The sequence below is a fragment of the Mirounga angustirostris genome, unplaced genomic scaffold (assembly GCF_029215605.1).
Source record: "Mirounga angustirostris isolate CCGP_5_RB_7025 unplaced genomic scaffold, mMirAng1.0.hap1 SCAF_15, whole genome shotgun sequence".
Taxonomy (NCBI): domain Eukaryota; kingdom Metazoa; phylum Chordata; class Mammalia; order Carnivora; family Phocidae; genus Mirounga; species Mirounga angustirostris.
In genome coordinates, this window is record NW_026991723.1 from 82,792,043 (window position 1) to 82,813,140 (window position 21,098).

Genomic DNA, 21,098 nt, shown 5'->3' on the forward strand with positions numbered 1-21,098 from the left:
ACAATAAAAAAAAATCACTATCTTTAATTCTACTCAACATTGTACTGGAGATATGGGGCAGCACAATTGGATAAGAAAAGGAAATAAAGGATATAAAGAAAAGAGAAAAAAGACAAAATAGTCATTTATAAGTTACATGATTTTGTATCTGAAACACAAAAGAACATATAATAAACTACTAGAATTAATTAGATACACGGGAAAAGATCAATACTTTGAACTGCTAAACAACAGAAAATTAAAGATATATACCCTTTATAAGCCCACAAAAAAATAAGTTCTTAGTGAAAAAATGATCCCAAGATGCACAGGATCATTATGGAATATATTTTTAAATGTTATTAAAAGATATTAAAGTAAGACCTAAATAAACCTGACATCATGTTTAAAGTTGTAAAGACTTGTTAACACAAAGATGTCAATTCACCACAGACCTATCCATATATTCAATGAAAGTCTAATCAAAGTCTCGACATGGTTTTGATGAAACTTTATAATACAAGTCTAAAATTTATTTGGAAGGGTAGGGAACCAAGAAAAGCAAGACATTTTTGAAGAAAAGAAGGTGAGGACACTTTACTGACAGATATTAAGACTATCGTAATCAATGCAACAAAATATTAGCACAGAGATATACAAATTAGCTGGTAGAACAGAATGAAAAGCCGGAAACAAGATCTGAAGATATAGGAAAACTTGATGTATGACAAGGTCAGCACCACAAATCCCTAGAGGAATGAATGGCTATTCAAAACATGTTACAGGGGCAACTGGATTTCCAAATGGGGGGAAAAAATTGAAATTGGAACCCAACTTATAATATTAAAAAAAAAAATCCAGGTGGATTAAATATTTAAATGTGAAAGGCAGAAACTTCAAACACCTAGAAGAAAAATAACCCCAGTAACAATACTGAGGATGTTAACAATACATATAACCTAATATCACTCATGAACACAGACAAAAATTCTACACTAAATATCCAACAAAGCCCAGTAATATATAAAAAGGATAAAATATCATTACCAAGTGGATTGGTAGAACATTTAAAATCAACTGGTTATAATTTGCCATTTTAAAAGAATATAGGAAAAAGCCAGATGTTCATAGCAATAGATGCAGAATAAACAGAAAAATTCAACACACATCCATGATAAAACTTCCTCACTTTAAGGGCATCTCTAAAAAAATCTACAGTTCTTATTATACTTTATAGTAAAACACTGAGAACAAGACAGAGATACTCACTCTCACTGCTTGTATTCAACATTCTACATGGCACTGGAGGTCCCACCCAATGCAATGAGGAAGGAAACAGAAATAGAAGGCATAAAAATCCAAAAGGAAGAAGTAAAACTGTCTATATGCAGAGGACATGATGGTTTACATTACCTAGAGAATCTAATAAAGTACTCTAACAGCTAATAACTGAAATTAACAAGGTCACAAGATACAGTGTCAATATACAAAAAATAAACTGTGTGTGTATGTACGGTGGAAAATATATATACACTTTTATATAGCAAACAATTGGCAAATACAATAAAATAAACAACCAATTCTGTTGATAGCACTGTAAAATAAAAACAAAAATAAAAAAAAAACCATACCTAGGAATAAATGTAACAAAAGACATGTAAGATCTTTAAAATGAAAAGTAAATATACAGCTGAAAGAAATTAAAGACATAAATGGAGAGATATGCCATGTTCATAGATTAAAAGATTTAATATTGTTATGTCATCTTCTCTCTAAACTGAGCTATCGATTCAATACAATTCCAATCAGATGTTTTTGTAGAAACTGGCAAGCTGATTCTAAAATATACATGGAAATGCAAATATAAAGTAATCTAGAAAAAGACCACAGTTGGAGCATATGTACTACCAATCTTCAATATTCACTCCAAAACTACAATACTCAAGACAGTATGGCATAAAGATAAATATAACAATGGCACAGAAGAGACTCACACTTATACCATCACTGCCAAGGCACCTCAGCAATCCAACAAGGAAAACAGGCTTCACAACAAACAATGCCGAAAGACTGATAAACAGATGGGAAGAAAAAAAATGAACACTGAACCCCCACCTCATTCCAGGTACAAAAATCAATTTAAGATGGACCATAGATGTAAACACAAAAATTAAAATTATAAAGTTTCTAGATGAGAACATAAGAGAAAACGTAACAGCATGACTTGGGGGTAAGCAGAAGTTTCTTAGAGCAGAGAATGCATAAACCATAAAGGGAAAATATTAATAAACTTCATCAGCATAAAAAACCTGCTTGTCAAAAGAGACTATTAAGAAAATGCATAGGCAAGCTCTAGACTGGGAGAAAATATCTGCACAATATATATATATCTGACAAAGGATCGGTATTAAAATACATAAAGAATTCCTACAACTCAGTAAAGAAAAAGTCAGAGATTTAACTACTTTCTTCATGTGCCAATAAACATATTAAGTGCATATTAGTCACCAGGGAAATGCAAATTAAAACTACAATGAGATACACCCACCAGAATGACTAAAAATAAAGAGACTGACAACATGAAATACTGGTACAGATGCAGAACTGGAACTCTCACACATTGTTGGTGGCAATGCAAAAATGGTACAACCGCTTTGAGGAAAGGTCTGGTAATTTCTTATGAAACTAAATATACAACTATCCTGTGACCCAACACCTTTATGTATTTCCCAAGGGAAATGAAAATATGTGATCATAGAAAGACTTGTATAAGAATGTTCACAGAAACTTTGTTCGTAATAGCCAAATAGTAGAATGGCCCAGCTGTCCATCAACAGGAGAAAAAACAAACTGTGATATAATCATTCAATGGACAAATATTCAGCAACAGAATGAATTGCTGATAAAGCAACAACACCCATGAATCTCAAAAACATCATGCTGAGTGAAAGAAGCCTTACACAGAAGAGCATATATGATTTCATTTATATGAAGTTCCAGAACAGGGAAAACTCCTATGGAAGAAAAGCATAAAAGTAGCTTTCTTTGAGGGACAGGCACAGGGTTTGACTGTGAAAGACCATGAGGGAACTTTCTGGGGTGACGGTAACATTCCACATTTTGGTAAGTGCTTGGACCACACAGGTGTATCCATTTGTTTAAATTCACCAAATAGTTTACCTAAGACTTATACATTTCATTGTACATAACTTTTCCCTAGGAAGGCGGGGCAAGAACGATAAATAAATATTGAATGCTAATTAATAATACATAAGCAGAAGTGTTTAGAGGTGAAGTGTACTAATATCTGCAACTTACTTTGAAATGCATAAAAGATGTATTGATGGATAGACAGACATGTGGTAAAGCAAGTATAGTAAAATGTTAATTTTAAAATCTAGGTGATGAATATATGAATGTTAAATATTGAAGAAAAAAGCACAAAATGAAGAGGGAAGTGATAACAGGGAAATTAAATTTCCTAGGATGAGAGCAAATGGAAGGATGAGAAAAAGAGAACTGAAATAACATGAAACAAATAAATCAAGGAAGAGGGATGTGGGGGTGATTTTAAATAGAGGGGTCAGAGGGGCGCCTGGGTGGCTCAGTTGGTTAAGCGATTGCCTTCGGCTCAGGTCATGATCCTGGAGTCCTGGGATCGAGTCCCACATCGGGCTCCCTGCTCGGCAGGGAGTCTGCTTCTCCCTCTGACCTTCCCCACTCTCATGCTCTATCTCATTCTCTCTCTCAAATAAATAAGTAAAATCTTTAAATAAAAAAAAAAAATAGAGGGGTCAGAGAAGGCCTCACTAAGAAGGTGACATTTGAATAAAGAAGTGAAGAACAGGTGAGAACAAATCATGTCATTATCTGGAAGAACATCGACCAGATGAAACACAGGGCCCAGTATGGTTGGAGCAGAGGGAGTGAGATGAAAAGTAATGGAAATGAAATAAGGAGAGGTAGATAAGAGGCCACATCACCTTGGGCCTTGTACTGTATAGACTTTTCCTCCAAAAGGAAACCACTGGAGAACTCAGGACCAAGGGGTGGTCTGATCTGACAATTAAAAAAAAAAAAAAAATCTCTCTAGGTGCTGTGCTAATTATAGACACTGTCATTCTCTTCTCAAAGTTCTAAGGAAAGAATTAGGCCTTAATGCATATGGTAATCATTTTACATTCATACATGTATCAATTACATTCATACATGTATCAAATCATTACACTGTATACCTTAATACAATGTCATATGTCAATTATATCTCAATAAACCTGGGTGGGGGGGAGTAGGCGGTACGTAATGCCTTAAGTATTCCTTTGTAGGTAACGACTTAACTACTCTTCTATCAAGAATGATACTATTAGGGGCGCCTGGGCGACTCAGTCGTTAAGAATGATACTATTTATGTTCCCTCATTGAGAGAATTGAGAAAACAGTCATTTAAATCCTTTTCTGCATTCTGGGATCAGATGAGGAATGCTGTTTGAGAAAAGGTGCAGCTAAAGGTTAAGACTGAAAACCAGGAAACCAGTTATAGTAATCCAGAAAGAAATAGTGGTAGCTTGGGCCAAGGTGGTAGCAGTAAGGTGGAGAGAAGTGATCACATCCTAGATATACTTGAATATGAGCTAAAGCCGAATTTGCCAGTGGATTGGATACAGAATGTGTGAGCCAAAGAGAGAAGTCAAGGACAGCTCTATGGTTTCTGGCATGATCACAGGGAAAGATAGCATTATTATTCACTGAAATGGGGAAGACAGAAAATCAGGAGCTAAATTTTGAGTATGTTATATAAAACTGCCTATTAGACAGCCAAGCGAAGCTGTAGACAGCTTGAGTTCACAGAAAAGTCCAGGCTTGAGATTGATGTTTAATTTTAAGAGCTGTCATATGATACTTACAGCCATCACATGACACTAGATATAATCAAAGGATTAAATATATTTAAAGGAGAAAAGGTCAGTCTGTCCAAGGACTGAGTCCTGGGGCACGTAACTGTTAAAAGATTTGGGGGGCCATCTAAGAATCAGCAAAGGAGATAGAAAAGCCTGGGAGGTAGCTAGAAAACAGGGAAGTAGGGGTCCCTGGAGGTCACATGATGAAAGGTATCAAAATGTAGTTTAACAGAGTGATTTCCCACCTCCCCCTCTAAGATGGGAAAAATAGCCACATGCCTGTACAATGAGGGGAGGGAAGAGGGAGAGAGAGAGGGAGAGAAATAATAATCCTGAATAGAAAGGGGAGAGTTGCTGGAATCACATCTTGAGTCCATGAGAGAGGATGGAATCTAGTGTGCAGATGCAGGGTTTCCCTCTTGCTAAGAATCTGGACAGGAGAAAAAGCAGAATAAATGAACAAACTTGCAGGTGGGTCAGAGGATGTGGAAGTAGCAGCTTACAAAATTTCTATTCTGATTGTTCATTAATAGTGGTGTTTGTTACCGCAAAACAAAAACGAACAAATGAAAAACAACTGGAAATGGTCCATGCAGCCAACAGGAATGGTTTTAATGTCACTGGTCATGTTCTTTATAGTAGGGCAGTTGATTCTCAAATATTCATTTTATCATACCTTTACATATGTTATTTCATATGCATCAAATAACATATGTAATAACTATTTATGCATAAAAGTGATAACATGGATAGAAAACCGGAATTGAAGAATGGTTAATTGTACCCTTACATTACACCTATATTATTTTAATTACATATTTACATATTAACTATTTACGAAGAAAATGTTGATACATTGCTTACAGAGTATTTTGGACACCTAAGTTCTCTGGGTAGATGGCATTATGGGTCATTTTCTTCAATTTTGATGCGCTGTACACTTACGTTAGAGCCTAAATATATTCATGACTGAAAAAATAAATTTTAAAAGTAACCATATAAAAATATTGTAAGTATATGAAAAACACTAAAAGAATATGTCATAATTGTTGCATGCAGATGGTAGGGCTGTGTGGGTTTCTTTCTTCTATTTTTTTTTTTAGTATTTATTTAAAGAGAGTGAGAGAGAGAGAACACACAAGCAGGGGGAGGGGCAGAAGGAGAGAGAGAATCCCAAGCAGATCCCACCCTCAGCGCAGAACCCCCATGGGGTTCAATCCTACGACCCTGAGACCACGACGTGAGCCAAAACCAAAAGTCGGAAGCTCAACAAACTACCCCACCCAGGTGCTGCTTCTCCTTTTTCCTACAGCACCTTCAATTTGGTAGGGGAGTAGGATGAGCAATGAGCATGTATTGATTATATAATTGGGAGTAAAATCAAAACAAAATTCCTAGAGCTTTCTGCTTTCCACCTCTTTTAACATTCCCAAAACTGAATTTTGTTTTTAACTAGATTCTAATCTCTTAATAAATGATCACTTGTTTTCTTTGTGATGTCATTGGTGTTGACACTTTATTTTCAGGTATTACATAATAAATAGGTGACCCTGGGTTAAACATATGACTTGAATTTCATTTACAGTTTTAGGACAACTACTTTTGCGTCAGCCCCTTTTGGCTATCAGTAAGTTCCCTACTGTTCCTCTGGAATCAACCTTGAGGCAGCTGGTCAGCATATCAAGAGCTGTCGCTCCACAACCCAGCAGGATGGAAAATGGTCAGGTTTGTTCTCTGTCTAAAAGTAGAGATGCCAAGCATTATGCAACCCTATCAGGGGGGAGGCCTAAGTGGAGTAGACAAGTCTCCTGTCAGCTCAGCAGCCCCTCTGTATGAGGTCTCCTTAATTCCAAGGACTTCTCTTTCCCAACCCTGCCCCCGCCTCTGGCCCCTCTCTGAGCACCAGTGCCCCAGTTTCCAGGTGAGAAGGTATGGTCTTTGTTCTCATGCCTTTTGGATGGAATTGTTGTAATGATCAAGAACTGACTCACATTGGGATCAACTCTGCTCTAAAGCCTTCCCTGTCTTATTCTCCCCAAAGTGATTTCCCTTGGGTCTCTATGCTTGGCCTGGCACCGATTCTGCTTTGCGACTTCTGCACTTGACCTCAGGGAACAAATATCGGAGGCCTCTTACTCCACGCACCCCTCCCCTGGGCACTTCCCCATGTCCTGTTACTAAGTATTCTGCAAATACTCACCTTCCTCTAGCATCAACGCTTACTACCTCCTTGGTATGTGGCCTGCTCAACAATGGCTACTATCCACCCATATATGCAAACCACTGCAGGGGCCAATACTGGCAAATATGTCTACATTATGAACTATATTTCTGATAGTACCTACCTCTCCTAATCTTTGGCCACACTCATGAAAGCTGGAAAATGTCAGAATTTCTAATGAACTTGAAAAACCAAGGTTTCCTCAAGCCAATGATCTAAAATTAACTGGAGTAGTGGGAAATGGGGTCTTAGAAAGGGAAAATTAACATTTGTTCAGCAGCTATTATGTGCCAGACATTTACCACACAAGCTATTTAATCCTTGCCACAGCTCAATGAATTAAGAATTACTACTACAGGAGGGCACCTCGGTGGCTCAGTCGGTTAATTAACCGACCCTTGATTTCGGCTCAGGTCCTGATCTCAGGAGCCTGCTTAAGATTCGCTCTCTCCCTTTCTCTCTGTCCCTCCCCCACCCTGCTCATGTGCTCTCTCTCTCAAAAAAAAAAAAAAAAAAAAAAAAAATTACTGCTACAGATGGAGAATAGGTAGCACTTGGTAGAACAAGTTTTGAACTCAGGTCTTTCTGATTTCAGATTAATGCTCTTTTCATCAAACCATGCTGACAGCCAAACTCCAAAATACTTATGAGCTTCCCAGTTCCTTACCTAGCTATGTAAATAATACTCAGATTCATAAACACTTATCTTTGCTAATTAAAAAGCATACATTTAACATTATAAAGACTAAGATAAAGTAATTACAGAGCATTCTGATGCAAGAGATTTTGGCTTGTTTTGTTCTGTTTTTTTTTTTTTATACCACCAACCAAATTCTCTACCAAGGCACATGCATTATGATTTTTGAGGGCCTTTTGCTCAGTTAACACGGGAGACATCACTATCAGAGTTTGAATGCCAAATTTGCAAACCTGAGTTCAACAAAACTATCACTCCAGGGAACCCTTTCTGCTCACTCACCAGCCAGAGAAAGATAACCCCAAAGTGCAGCTGCCCTGTTGAATCATCTAAAGGTGGCTTATCTAAAAAAAAAAAAAAAAAAAATTCAGCATCATATAAATTTGGCTTTATTTAGTCTCTCCTTGACATTGCCACTGCCAAACCTGCTCTGCCTCTGAAATCACTAATTCAGAATCCCCACTTTTGAAACTAGCTTCTTCCTATCCTTTGTGTTTGCTCATCTCACAACTCCTCCCTACAAAGGGTTTTTTTTTTAAACCCTTTGTCCTTCACTGCTGCCTTAGTTTAGCTTAGTTCTGTGGTCCATCATGAAAGGCCCATGTTTCTTTCCCTTTCATCTCATATGCATGGAAAACACCTAATCCCTGAATGAATACAACTATTTACCTTCTTTGTGCCTACATTTAGGCTGATAAGCATGGCTAGGGAATAAATTCCCCCCAAACATACTGTATCTCTAAAAATTCTACATTTATAGAATCTACAGCATCAACTAAGCCTTCAATACCATCCAGCAGTTCTGTTTTCACTAGTCAGCCTACATAACTATTTTACATCTTCTCCATTCTCCACTCAAACACCTCATCTCCATACATGTTCTTCTTCCTTCTCAGTGTCTGATCTCACCACCTACTTCATCAAGAAAATAGAAGCTAACAGACAGGAATTGCCTCAACTTTCCAAAAACACATTCATTCAATAAATATTAAACACCACTGGATGGCTGGGCTCTGGAACCAGATCACTTATGTCCTTATTCTCACCTTGTCCTTTGGGTGAGTTACTTTGTGCTTCTGTTTATTCCTTTCTAAATTGGGGATAAGAGTGGCACCAACCTCACAGGATTGTATGAAAGTTAAATAATATATCTGGAGTATTTAGAATGGTGTGTGGCACAGAGTAAGCATGCCATAAATAGCAGCCATTATTACCACCATGATTACATGGCCAGACATTGGATGTACACAAAAATGTATGCCCATCTCTTCCTCCTCCCCTTCTGTTGAAACACAGGAAATGTCTCTATCTCCTCCATCTCAAGCCAATACTTCCCTTCTTTTAACTGGGTTTAAGAGAGGATAAAAACAAAACCAATACAGCCTAATGTGAGAAGACTTGGAAGGCAAAGTACGAGCCCAAGGTCAAAAAGCTGTTAAAATGTAGAGCTGAACTTAGACATCAAGTCCAGCTCTCTAACTACATCATTCTGCCTTCCGAATTTCCATCGTATTTGACAGAATGTTCTACCAAAATACCTCAACTTCTGCTACAGAAGTGAAGCTCAGATTCGACACATGAGAACTTCCCCCAAAGTTAAATGTGGGCTTTGAAAGGCCTGAACCTACAAGTATGCATGAAACACTCTAAATGGAAGAGGGAGTACTGAATTCTGAAGGTGGTCAGGGAAGGTTTCCTAGCCTATAGGATGCCACCGGGAATACTGTGAACAGAAGTATGCAGAAAATCCCTGGCCGAGAGTTAACAAGGGGCAGGGAAAGCCTTGATGGTGAGAAAAAGTTAGAGCTGCTACCGGCAGGAAATCTCCTGGACATGACAAAATCTGTTTAATAAAAAAGGAGAACATATTAAAACTATTTGGCATGTGGGCTTGAATCAAACAGTACAGCATGAAAGTCTGGAGATCACCTGAGGACTAAAAGCAGCGTCCCTTCAAGTAGGGAGTTAAGAGTTCCAACAGCTGTCAAGGAACCCCGATCCTTCAAATACTATTAAAGAGGCAATATAAAAGAACTTTAAGAAGTAACTGTGGAGGTGGCAGATAAGAGATTTCACTATGTTCAGAACACCTGGAATCACTTAAGAGACATCTGTTATCATCTGGGAATCAGAGATTAGAGCGCAGGACCACTGGTTTAGGTCAATTCAGAATAACATTTCCATTTCTTCACAGCAACTGTTCATAGGAGTAGGGCAATGGGACTTCGGGCTTTTCATCATAGCTTTGCACAAACTCCTTACTATGGCATTTCAAACTATATAGTTTTCCCACAAATCGCAGTAAATACAGTGAATAAATTTTAAAATTTGAACTAAAGATTAAGAGTGAAAACGTGAAAAGCCTGGGCTATCCTAAAGCATCACAATCTGCCAATAATTCCTATATATATGATATTTAATTCTAGCAATAATGAGAGGATAGTAATTTGTTGATTAATTAATTAATGAATGTTACTATCTCTAAACTGAAGTTTGGAAGTGGATATTTTGCCCAGGAAGTGAACTATTATGAACTATATAGTTCATAAAAGATTAACTGAGATTTGACTCTAAGACAGGACTCTGCCATTCTGCTTTTTCATACAGGGAGAGGAGGTTAAAAATAAATCCTAAAATGATGTCCCTCTTTAAAGCTAGACCAATGGCTTACACATAAAAGCTATCTAGAAACTGGAATTTACTTCTGAAATTACTTTAAAACTAGTGTGTATAATTAGAAGCAGTCTTGCCTAGCAAGCATGTTAGAATTGATCAAGTAAAGAAAAGACAAAGTAGCAGCATTATTATCTGCTGGAGGATATAGAGGCAGCTGGATCAGCCTAGGTGGTAGTAGCCCAGTGCTCACCCTCGAACACTCCAAAAAAGTCATCCTGGTGGGCTGGTCCTCTTGAATTTTCGCTGAGCCTGCTTCAGTCACAGACATGAGCCCCAGTAGTGTGGGAGGCTGTGCAGGTGGCATCCCCCAGGCCACCGTGGCTCACCATGGCTCACCAGGTCGGGAGGACAAAACCTCTCAGAGCCAGCCCTCCTTGGAGAGAGAGCATGCTGTGGCATGAGAAAAGCAACATGATCTCATACCCTGCCCCATGCCTATACGTTACCACAACTATAAAAATGGTGAAAACTGGGCTGGGGGCAGGGGGACAGATAAATTGAAAATGGATTCCCTCTTAGGCTCTCTCTCCATAATAAAAGTCTTCAGGTTGGTTGCCAGGAACAAACATTTCTCAGCAACAGATTTTACTGACTTCCTAAAAATTCTTTTTTCACTCACTTCTAAAATATATTTTGTTCACAATTTAGCTTTTCTGGATGAGCAAGAGAAATGAGAATACAAAATTGTCGCAAAAAGTAACTCTGTGGCTTAGAGACCCTGGGTTGGGAGCATATCTCATCAGCATAAGGTTCTAACACTCGTATAAAAACTGCCTTGGTCAGACCATCCTAAAAGGGACTGGGAGCTACCTGAAGACAGAAAGTACAACTCATTCATTCATTCACCCATCCAAAGAACTTCCTTCCCCTGCTTCCTTCACGTAAATGCCTGAATAAGTAGGTACTTAATACACACTTGGTTAATGAGTAAGTAGAATTATTTAGCAAATGACCTAGAGTCGGTTTTCAAATCTCTGGATTGAAATTAAGCTAAATCCAACCTAAGATACCAGACTCCAGGGTCATCAGCTATAGGACTGGAGCTCGGGGAAATCAGTGCCAAAGCACTGGATCTTAATGCCCACAAGAAATGCCCCTCAAGAGCATGACTTGCACTGCCCGGGACCACTCCAGGGAACATCCTCTTTGAGGACTTAGGTGAATTTAGCCACTACCTAAAGCACAGCAGAGAACAGCAAATGTTCATCCATTCCCTTCACAAAGACACTGTGAGCAATTCCAGAGAGTGGTGGAAAGACACTGCATAAGAACAAGGGAAATTACCTCTCCTGCAATCATTGTTTTTCAGTTAGCATCCTCCCAGATCGATACTCCTGGGTCAAATTAAATCTGATCAAGTAGAGAGGGGACCCATGGACAACACTTAACCTTCAAAGAGGAAAGAACACTTACGATGCCCATTTGCTTTTACAGGTTCCCATACGGTAACGGTATTAAGCTCTCATTCTCAGCATTAGCCGAAAGACTGTTCAAAGCCTTGAAGGGGGTGTGTGTTGGGGGGGGGGTCGAGGCGTCACAGATGCCGTGAGAGCTGGAAGACCGCTGTGGTCACAGCCCATCAGTTTCTTGCCTGCGGTTTCCTTTCATTCTCAGAGTCAATTTAAATTACTAATAATCAGGAAACCTACATGACAAGACATCTATTAAAGACAACTACTAATAGAATCAAAACTACATATCAAATCGGATCATGGTTCGACTCGCTCCTGGGTTATAATTTAAGCTTGCTTGAAGTACAAACGAATGCAGTGGACGCACTGCTCCGAAGAACAAAATTAACTGCCTTTGTGAGTTCTTCCAACTCGCAAAACTCCTTCAGGGAAGTCACTGCTTTGTTAACAAACAGTAGCCACTTAAAATCCCAGATGCTCTTAGTATCGCATACATTCTTGGTGGGATGGAGGCATGAAGGATACATGTTTAGGTAAACTCAATAAACTATGTCAATGATTTTAAGCCAGGGCCACCTTACTGTCATCATATGAACCACAAATGCAAATGTGTGATCTAGTTTTTAAGTCTGATAAAAGAACTTTGAGGTGGTGAGTGAAGGAATGTGGCTACTTTTTACTTGATTCTTCTCAAATTAATTGAGAAGCCACTGGATTAGTCCGGTGGCCCAGATACTACTCTCAGATCTGGCCAAATAACCTTGGCAGGGAACGCCTTCTCTGGGCTTTCCTGGTAAACTGAGGAACAACTGGGATCAGATACCAAATGTGGCTGTAAATTTCCTGAAGAATGCAGAGTGTCATGCTCACCATTGTAGTCCCAATACTTGTTTATTGGAAAAAATGCATGGGGTACATATCATGGGTCAAGTTCTGACCAGAGATATATACAGTGTAATGCATTTAACCCCTGCAACAATCCTGAGAAAGGATTATCCCCACTTCATAGATAAGGAAAGGGAGCTCAAAAAGAAAGCAAACCAGCTAGCTGTGCAAGATCACACAGCTACGGGTGGAGTGGGGATTTGAACCTAGGTTTGCCTAACACCAAAACCTAACTCCCTTTTTACTAAGAGAAAAATAAATATTTCTTTGAAATTGAATTATTTTATCTTACGTACACTGCACATGTCCCAAATCATTTTAGTCCATTCAAGAAAAAAGAATATAGCATTTTTAATTCCTAAACCCAATTTTAATTTAGGGCTTTCACAGCTTGTTTCCATGTATGGAACTTTGAGTAATAGTGGACGGAGCACTGCAGGAGCCAAGGGCTCCTGGAGGTTGCCTGTTAGCCACTCCTTTCCCTCAAAGCTTTTGCCAGAGTACATAGTTTATTCCTTGCCATTCTAATCCATTTCTGAGATGCCAAGCAGTGTGTTGTTGGAATGGCCCCTATCCCTCCAGCATGCACGGTCCAAATTTTTGTAAAGCAGCTACAAAGGCAATTTTGGAAACATACAACTCTTAACAGCTCTCCCATCTGGTTTTCACAAGGGCTCCTTCCTCCATAAGCCTACAGAAGTCACCGTCAGCTCCTGTTTTCTGGGAAACTAGCAGTCTTTTCATCTTGCTGGGTGTATGTTATGTCTGTCTGTCAGCAAATTGGGAAATGGCCTCCATCCTGACAGATACAAAGCCTTAAAAGCACATACACTAATGTGAAGGAAAAAAGGAAATTTTTCTGGTTTTGGACTCTGGCTATTTGCTCTTTACAGCTTATGTGTCAAGGGAATGGGATTTCCCAGGTAGATGTACTAATGTAAAATGCATTAGTGTTAAGGTGGGGGCTCCCAATCCACCCAGGGCCAAAGGGTTAATACAAAATGACAGAATTTAATGACTGCTATTATGGTTGCCAGGCAACCCAGAGAAGGTGTGCCATAAAGGCCTAATTAATGAATGAGGTAGCAAGAGTTTCTGTTAAGTTGGTAAGCAGTTCACAGTTCACCATTGGTTGGCTTTGCCCAGATGGTAACACTCTTAAGCTTTCTTAGCTCCACTGAGCAGCAGAAAAATAATGTGATTATAGTTGCAGCTCTGGCTAAAGTTCTGACATCCTTCCCATACTCAGTGCAATTTCTCAAGGCAGTTGAAACAAGAGTCTCCTACAAAGATTCACATCGAGGATTATATGTTTGCATTTGATTCTTCATACATTCCAGGTCCAGAGGAACACCGGAATGATTATTTCCTGGGCATTCTTTCGTTGCAACAACATTAAGAGCAATCAAAATTGGAGGCCAAAACTGAACTGGAACTACGGCTTTGGAGAGAGAAAAAAAAAAAAGTTTTCAAACGAGAACCCAGATGACATCAACAAAGGCCTACATTCGGAGTACCCATGACTGGCCAAGGTCTGTACAAGTGCTTCGCATCCACCATCTCAGTCTCCACGGCCTATAAGGTAGGACTCACCACCCTCACTGCATAAGCTAAAGCTCTGTGAGGCCAAGTACCCTAGTCAGCATCACATGCACTGCCAGAACGTGGCTTCCGGGTTAGGGTGGACACCCTACCCCGACTCCCGGGTCCATTCTCTCCACAGGGCACCATTCTGCCACTGCGATGGATGACAATCATGATGACAGATGCCCTCCAGAGAGCAGAAACAGAGCTGGTACTCAATATCTATTATTTTATATGACCTTAATCCTTGTAACAACAGAGATTCTGCTGGTGTTATTAAATCCCATTTTAAAGAGAAGGAAAATGAAGCCCCGTTAAGTATTTGCCCAAAGTCACAAATCTGGTCAATGAGGAAACCGACACTTGAACTCAAGTCTGTGGATTCAAAGCCTTCCCCCTTTTCACTGTGTGCCTCACTGCCTCAGTCACTACCGCAGCTCTTAATTAAAGGCTAGCTCTAAGTTCATTTTCATCCTGAAAATGGACAATATACTCAATTACTCTGTTCCCTCCATGCCAGGATCATCAATTAAATATGTGAACTTTTCTTTACAGACTGTACCTTCTACATCAAAACGTAGCTCAGAATCACCATGTATGCAAATAGGGGAAGGTCCCCGAGAGCAGTGTAATAGATTAGCAAAAGAGGAAAAAAGGTTTCCCTCACCCCAACCCTCAGCTAAGTCTTAAAGAAAACAGAAAACAAGAGGGGCTGGGGGTGACAGGAGGCAGCTGTCTCAGATGGCCTGAGCTCCAAGGGAAATTGCTCTTATTCTTTAATGGAAGAAGGTCCGCCCATGCTGAGGGGCCAAAGCGGGGGAGGCCCCAGATGAACAAAGGTAAAGAGAAGAGGAAGAAAGATTGGTCTGAGACCAGCTAAAGTGTTCTCATTAATGGGCCTGCAACTTCAAATGTCATCAAAGTAGAGGACCCAGTGCAGTCTAGCAAAAGATCAGAAGAATTGCCCCTCCGATCCTTTCATTCAGCAAAATACAGTCTTTTTACTAGGCCCAGCAACTAATACAATGTTCACCTTTCTATCAGGGCTATTCAAAATACATTCAAACTATTTTCAGACTCATCTTGGCAGAATTAACTTTATCATTTTTTTATGGTTTGGTCCATGATTATTTACAACTGATTCTTGCTTATCACTGGCAAGTTTCAAAATCCAAGACTGGCTGCTGCCACCCCAGTTTATGTGTGGGCTATCTCAGGCCTGTGGTTTGTGACTGTACACTTGGGATACACAAAAAATGAGAGTTTAAGCAAAATGGAATGAGAAGACTAAATAGCCACCTTTGCCCAAAAGAAATGGCATTCATTCATTCAACAAACACCCCACGAGCATTTAAGAGACAAAAATGCTAGAATTCAAGTATAAAAACCAGGACTTCTCGATTATAAGACTTCTGGATCATAAATGATACTCCTTCCAAGTACGTAAGTGAGGGCCTGTCTCTTGCCTTAGACGGCAAGCTTGCTCGCTCGCTTGCTCACTAACCACCCACCTCAACCCCTCCTCTACTCTTCTGCCCTAACAACGGTCAGGAGAGGCTTGGGACCCGCATCAGCTCCTCCACACTGGAGGAAAAATGATTTTCTCACACACAGATCTGATGATGTCACTCCCTTCCTTAAGATTCTCCAGGTCACTCTTCATGGACTTCAGGTTCAAGTCCAAAAGCCACAACATGGCATGTGAGGTCCTTGCTCTCAGGCTCTCCCCACCAGAGGCACTCTGCTCTGGGCACAGTAAAGGCATAGCCACTAGGCAGAAGCACCATGCTGCCTTGCTGTTGGGCCTCTGCCTGTGTGATTCAATCTGCCTGTAATGCTCTTTCTATTCCCCATTCCTACAGACCAGCTCCCCAGCTCCCTGGGCTAACACTCTCACTTGCCCGGTCAGTCTTGTTTTACTTCCTACCTTCCCCCAACCAGGGCTTTCCTCCTTCACCCACTTAACACGTTGAAACTGTTGGCTTGCCCACACTCTCCCACAAGAACGCCTCCTCTCTGCGTTGCCTGCCTCGTGTAGAACACAGTAAATTTTACTGAATGAGGGAATGGACCATAACTAACACTAACCGTACTCTGGTACGATCTTTGCTTGCTGCCCTGATTGTTAAAAAAGAAAATCCCAAATCTTCCTTCCTTCCTTCCTTCTTCTCAAAGACACTGAACTAGTCTAACCTTTGTAGTCTCAGCAGTTGGCGCTCACTCCCATTTTTAAAGTCAATTGAGCTGCTCCAATTAACCTGCATTTCTCATCCTAACCTCTAGAGTTGGAAACTGAGAGCCACAATATAAAACAAGCACCGCTCATCAGAGGAGACTGAAGAGAGGGAGGGTCCAGGTCACACATGTGGAGCATCTAATCAACTTCTAAAACCACAGATACCTAAACTTTCCTCCTAAGATGCTAGTATGAATTCCATCCTTTAGTGGTACTGAAAAATAAACACTGCATTCTCAATGCTGGCTCCAGGCCAAATCTGTCTTCAACTCTGGCACTGAGAGTTAACCACCTGGAGTGAGGGCGAGGAGAGGGGAGGAAAAGAGAGAAAGGGAAGAGAAGACAGAGAAGCACAGAATGGCAAAAAAAATTCATTGAGTAAACTTCAGAAGAAAAGCCGGGTTGATTTAAAATGAACACTAGGATGCAGACAGGAGGTGGCAGCATGGACTTGAGGTCTGAGCATCAAAATGCCTGGCCAGGCCTCCTCAGTCTTTCCTTCAAGGCTTGGCCACAGAGGCTGGATCATAACCTCTCTGAGCCTGGGGATGAGCAACTCACCTTTGTTAGTCTACAGGATGGTCTAGGAATAAAACGACTAAGACAATGAGCAATTCTTAAGAGAATCAAGCTGTAAAAAACACAAATTATCCTTAAGTGTTTTGATAGGGGGTACACAATTGTGAAAAAATGTGAACTTGCGTTCTAATTTAGACTAATATTCTAATTCGGTTTCTAATGGTTCATGAACATGAAACTGGCTTTATCATAGACTATTTCAATCCGGCTCAAAAGCCATTAACAAATGCATCTTCACGAAAGTTCTTAGCAAAAAGAAACTCAAAGGCAACTCTTCATTTCTGAAATCTCATTTTCAATGAGTTCTAAGTTTATAGCACACGGTCCCTGCAATTGTGATGCCATTCAGGATGCAATGATACCAATTCTGTCCCAAGCCTCACTAATTGTTAAAGCTTTGGATATAGCTAGAAATTTAGAACCTGCATATGAAACTCGTTCATGACCCTCATTATATTTTTGCTCAAAAAGTTGGAATATTAGTGCACAATTGTGAGTTAAATGCTAAAATTCAGTGACATTCAGAGACAGAATTTACAAAGCCTTTTTAAGACCTTTAAAAGCTGAATGGCTCAGGTCTTTGATGTGACTGAATGCTTTGCAAACCAACTTGAGAGAAGTTTCCTTCTCTCCAGTATGCAAAGGCAGCTGCCCATGACTACAGGTTCTAGAGTGTGATTTGGAAGCATTTTAGCATCACACTCCTCATAATTCAAATGCTGGTTTGTGTCTGTCTTTATAGGTCATTGTCGGCCAGATGGAAAATATTAAGGAAAAGATATTGCCACGAAACCAGCAGGCTTGGTCCACAGTTGCAAGGCCCCAGTTAAGCAGGAGCAGACCTGCAGGAGGGCTCTGCTCAGCTAGGAGTGTAACTCTGGCGCATCCTTTCTCTGCTGAGCGGCAGGAGGGCCCCAGGCCAGCTGAGAGCGGTCACTGTGCCAAACAGACTGTGCGAGTCTCACTGCTCGGATGCTTCCAGAGAAAGAGGGAGAATCGATGGGTTCCTTTGTAAACAACTTCTTGTGCTCTCAGGCTGTGACTGACTTCAAAGGTGACATAACTTAATCCTGTCACAAATTATGCCATGGAAATCTTGAGACAGTTTTCTTCCTGAGGAAATACCTATGTGGTCACTTAAAAACTGGATTCTCACAGGTAAACAGCAAACGACAAAAGAAAAACCAAATGCAGCTTTTGGCAAGTAAGAAAAACTGCACAGCCGAATATAACTTCTACTCACCATTTAAAACCATTTTCAGTAAAATCTTGCTGGATATTAGCAAATACAGATCTTAAATATTAAAGTTTGTGTTGCAGTAGGACATTTCTTCATATGCTCATCTCCAGTAACAGGTCCTGATTCACAGTACTGACTCACCCTCAAATATTTTTTTTTTAATAAAAAGTTTTAATTGCTAATAATGGTTAAACATTATTAAAAGCTCAGTCTCCAACAGGCATTCTTCTGAAGACTTGGGTGTATTAAATTTCTGGGAAAAGTCTTTTTTTTTTTTTAATCAAGAAAAGCTCTCACTTAGAAAGGATATAAGGTAAGTGACACCATCAATATTCCCTTTACACAACGGCCTAGAATATTTAATAATAACTTGCCTAAAATTTAATCCAGGGCTGACTGCAAATCCAGATTCTTCCACTCCTCCATGCTGCCTCTCCACTTCATTTGAACAAACTTTAGCCGTTCCAACCATGACGATTTCCGAAGTGCACTAGACCATGAAGCCCTTGAGGACAGGGATAGAGTTTTATTCACAGCTAAATCCCTAGGACCCAGCGCAGAGCATGAGCAAATGAAAAAAATGAATGGAGAGAGTAGAAGGAAGTGAAGAAAGTAGAAAGAAGAGCCTCAGGCTTTTCCCCCTTACCCATATGCAAGCACCCATGATAGGTAGTGTTGAATTAGCATCCAAGTGTCATAAGAGAGAATATAGCACTTGGGTGGTTCCTGGTAACTGGAAAAAATAAATCAGTGCATAAAGAAGAAATCTTGAACATGGATTTTTATTCTAGGATCCAGAGAGTATAGAAGGGGTTCTGAGAAAACCCTGAAAAACTTTAGAAGGACATCCAAAAACACTTTTTTGGAGATAGTTCCTGGAGCTTTCAGCAGATTTTCAAAGGATTTCCATCACCCAAAAGGTCAGCTCCATGAAGTACTGAAATTGGAGAAGACTATCTGGGAGAGCAGAGTGGGAAAGACCAGGGACTCTGGCGCTCGGGGGGCCTGTATTCAAGTCATACTCTCTGAGCAGCCACTCAACATTGGTCAGGTCACTATCACTCTGAAGGACAGTGTTGTCATCTATTTTCCCTGAAACTATTCTCATTTAGTCAGTTAAGAGTAAATACCCAGAAAACATCCTCTTTTTTCCAGAGTGTATACTACAAAGCATCATTTTAAATATCAAGCTAAAAGTTAATATCCATACTTTAGACTAGATTTTGAGGTAAAAGAAGTTGAACTGGGCGCCTAGGTGGCTCAGTCGTTAAGCGTCTGCCTTCGGCTCAGGTCATGATCCCAGAGTCCTGGGATCGAGCCCCCCCATCGGGCTCCCTGCTCCGCTGGAAGCCTGCTCCTCCCTCTCCCACTCCCCCTGCTAGTGTTCCCTCTCTCGCTGTCTATCAAATAAATAAATAAAATCTTTAAAAAAAAAAAAAAAGTTAAACTGTATTCTCATATGCATAGCAAAACAAAAGAAATTCAAAAATGCCTATAACACTAACTGAAAGAAGGAAACATGGATTCTGTCTCAAAACTTATCCATCTGTACAGAGAACCCTTGCAGATCCTCCCAGATGTATCTTTTGAAGCTGTTTGACATCATAATTACAAAACGGCATAAGGGCCATGAGATCACAGACAGATGAAGAAGACTCAAAGAACAAACATCAAGAAACAATCTTTCACTTGCTAAAGACCTTAAATGATAGGTAAAAAAAACAAAGATTATGAATTAGAGTGAAATTAATGAAAAATTATAATTTTTCTAACTACCATGTACAGTTAAAAAATTTAAAAATTGTTTAATTAAAAAAATCCAACAACAACGAAAACAAGAAAGACACATTTAGGTCTATCTAAGAAAGTATGTATGGGAGTTGGATGCTGAAAACCTTAAAACACCAAAGAAAGAAATTAAGGAAGTCCTAAATAGATGGAGAAATGTACTGTGTCCATGCACTGGAAGACTCAAATACTGTTAAAATGTCAGCTTCTCCAAAATGATCAGCTCAGTATTAATCCAAATCCTAGTAGGATTTATGCAGTAAGGCAAAGGAACTAGAATAGCAAGCACAATTTTGAAAAGAACACAGCTAGAAGAATCATGGTATCTGATTTCAAGACTTATTATAAAGCTACAGTAATTAAGACAGAATGGTATTGATAGACACACAGACCAGTGAAACAGAATAGAATCCAGAAATAGACCCACCTAAGTACAGTCAATTTTTGGAAAAAGGTGCAAAGGTAATACAATAGAGAAAAGATGGGACTTTTCAACAAATGATGCTGGAACAACTAGACATCGACGTGCAAAGAAAAAAAAACAACTCTCAACCTCATACCTTAAAAAAAATGCATCACAGACCTAAACGTAAAATATAAAACTTCCAAAAGAAAACAAAGGAGAACATCTTTGTGGCCTTGGAGTTAGGCAAACAGTTTTTAGATATGACACTAAAAGTATGATCAATAAAAAACATATTAAACTTTATCAAAATTATAACCTTTGGCTTTGTAAAAAAAGACTGTGAGGAGAATGAATAGACAAGCCACAGACAGGGAGAAAATATCTGCAAATCACAACTGACAAAGGATTTGTATCAAGAATACTTTAAAAACTCTTAAAACTCGGGGCGCCTGGGTGGCTCAGTCACAGTTGAGCGTCCAACTCTTGATTTCGGCTCC

The 21,098-nt window shown here is 39.7% G+C and overlaps 1 protein-coding gene across 20 annotated transcripts in view; it reads right to left on the reverse strand.

The window, feature by feature from the left end:
• DENND1A (DENN domain containing 1A) overlaps positions 1–21,098 on the reverse strand; it is a 501,269-nt gene that overhangs the window by 289,380 nt on the left and 190,791 nt on the right. Inside the window, exon 4 of one of the 20 annotated variants that reach the window (XM_045883122.3) lies at positions 8,078–8,139. The exons of the other annotated variants lie outside the window; for them this stretch is intronic. Coding sequence (XP_045739078.1) covers positions 8,078–8,124 — 47 coding nt within the window. The 5' untranslated portion in view covers positions 8,125–8,139. The remainder of the gene's footprint in view (positions 1–8,077; positions 8,140–21,098) is intronic. 20 annotated transcript variants of the gene reach the window in all.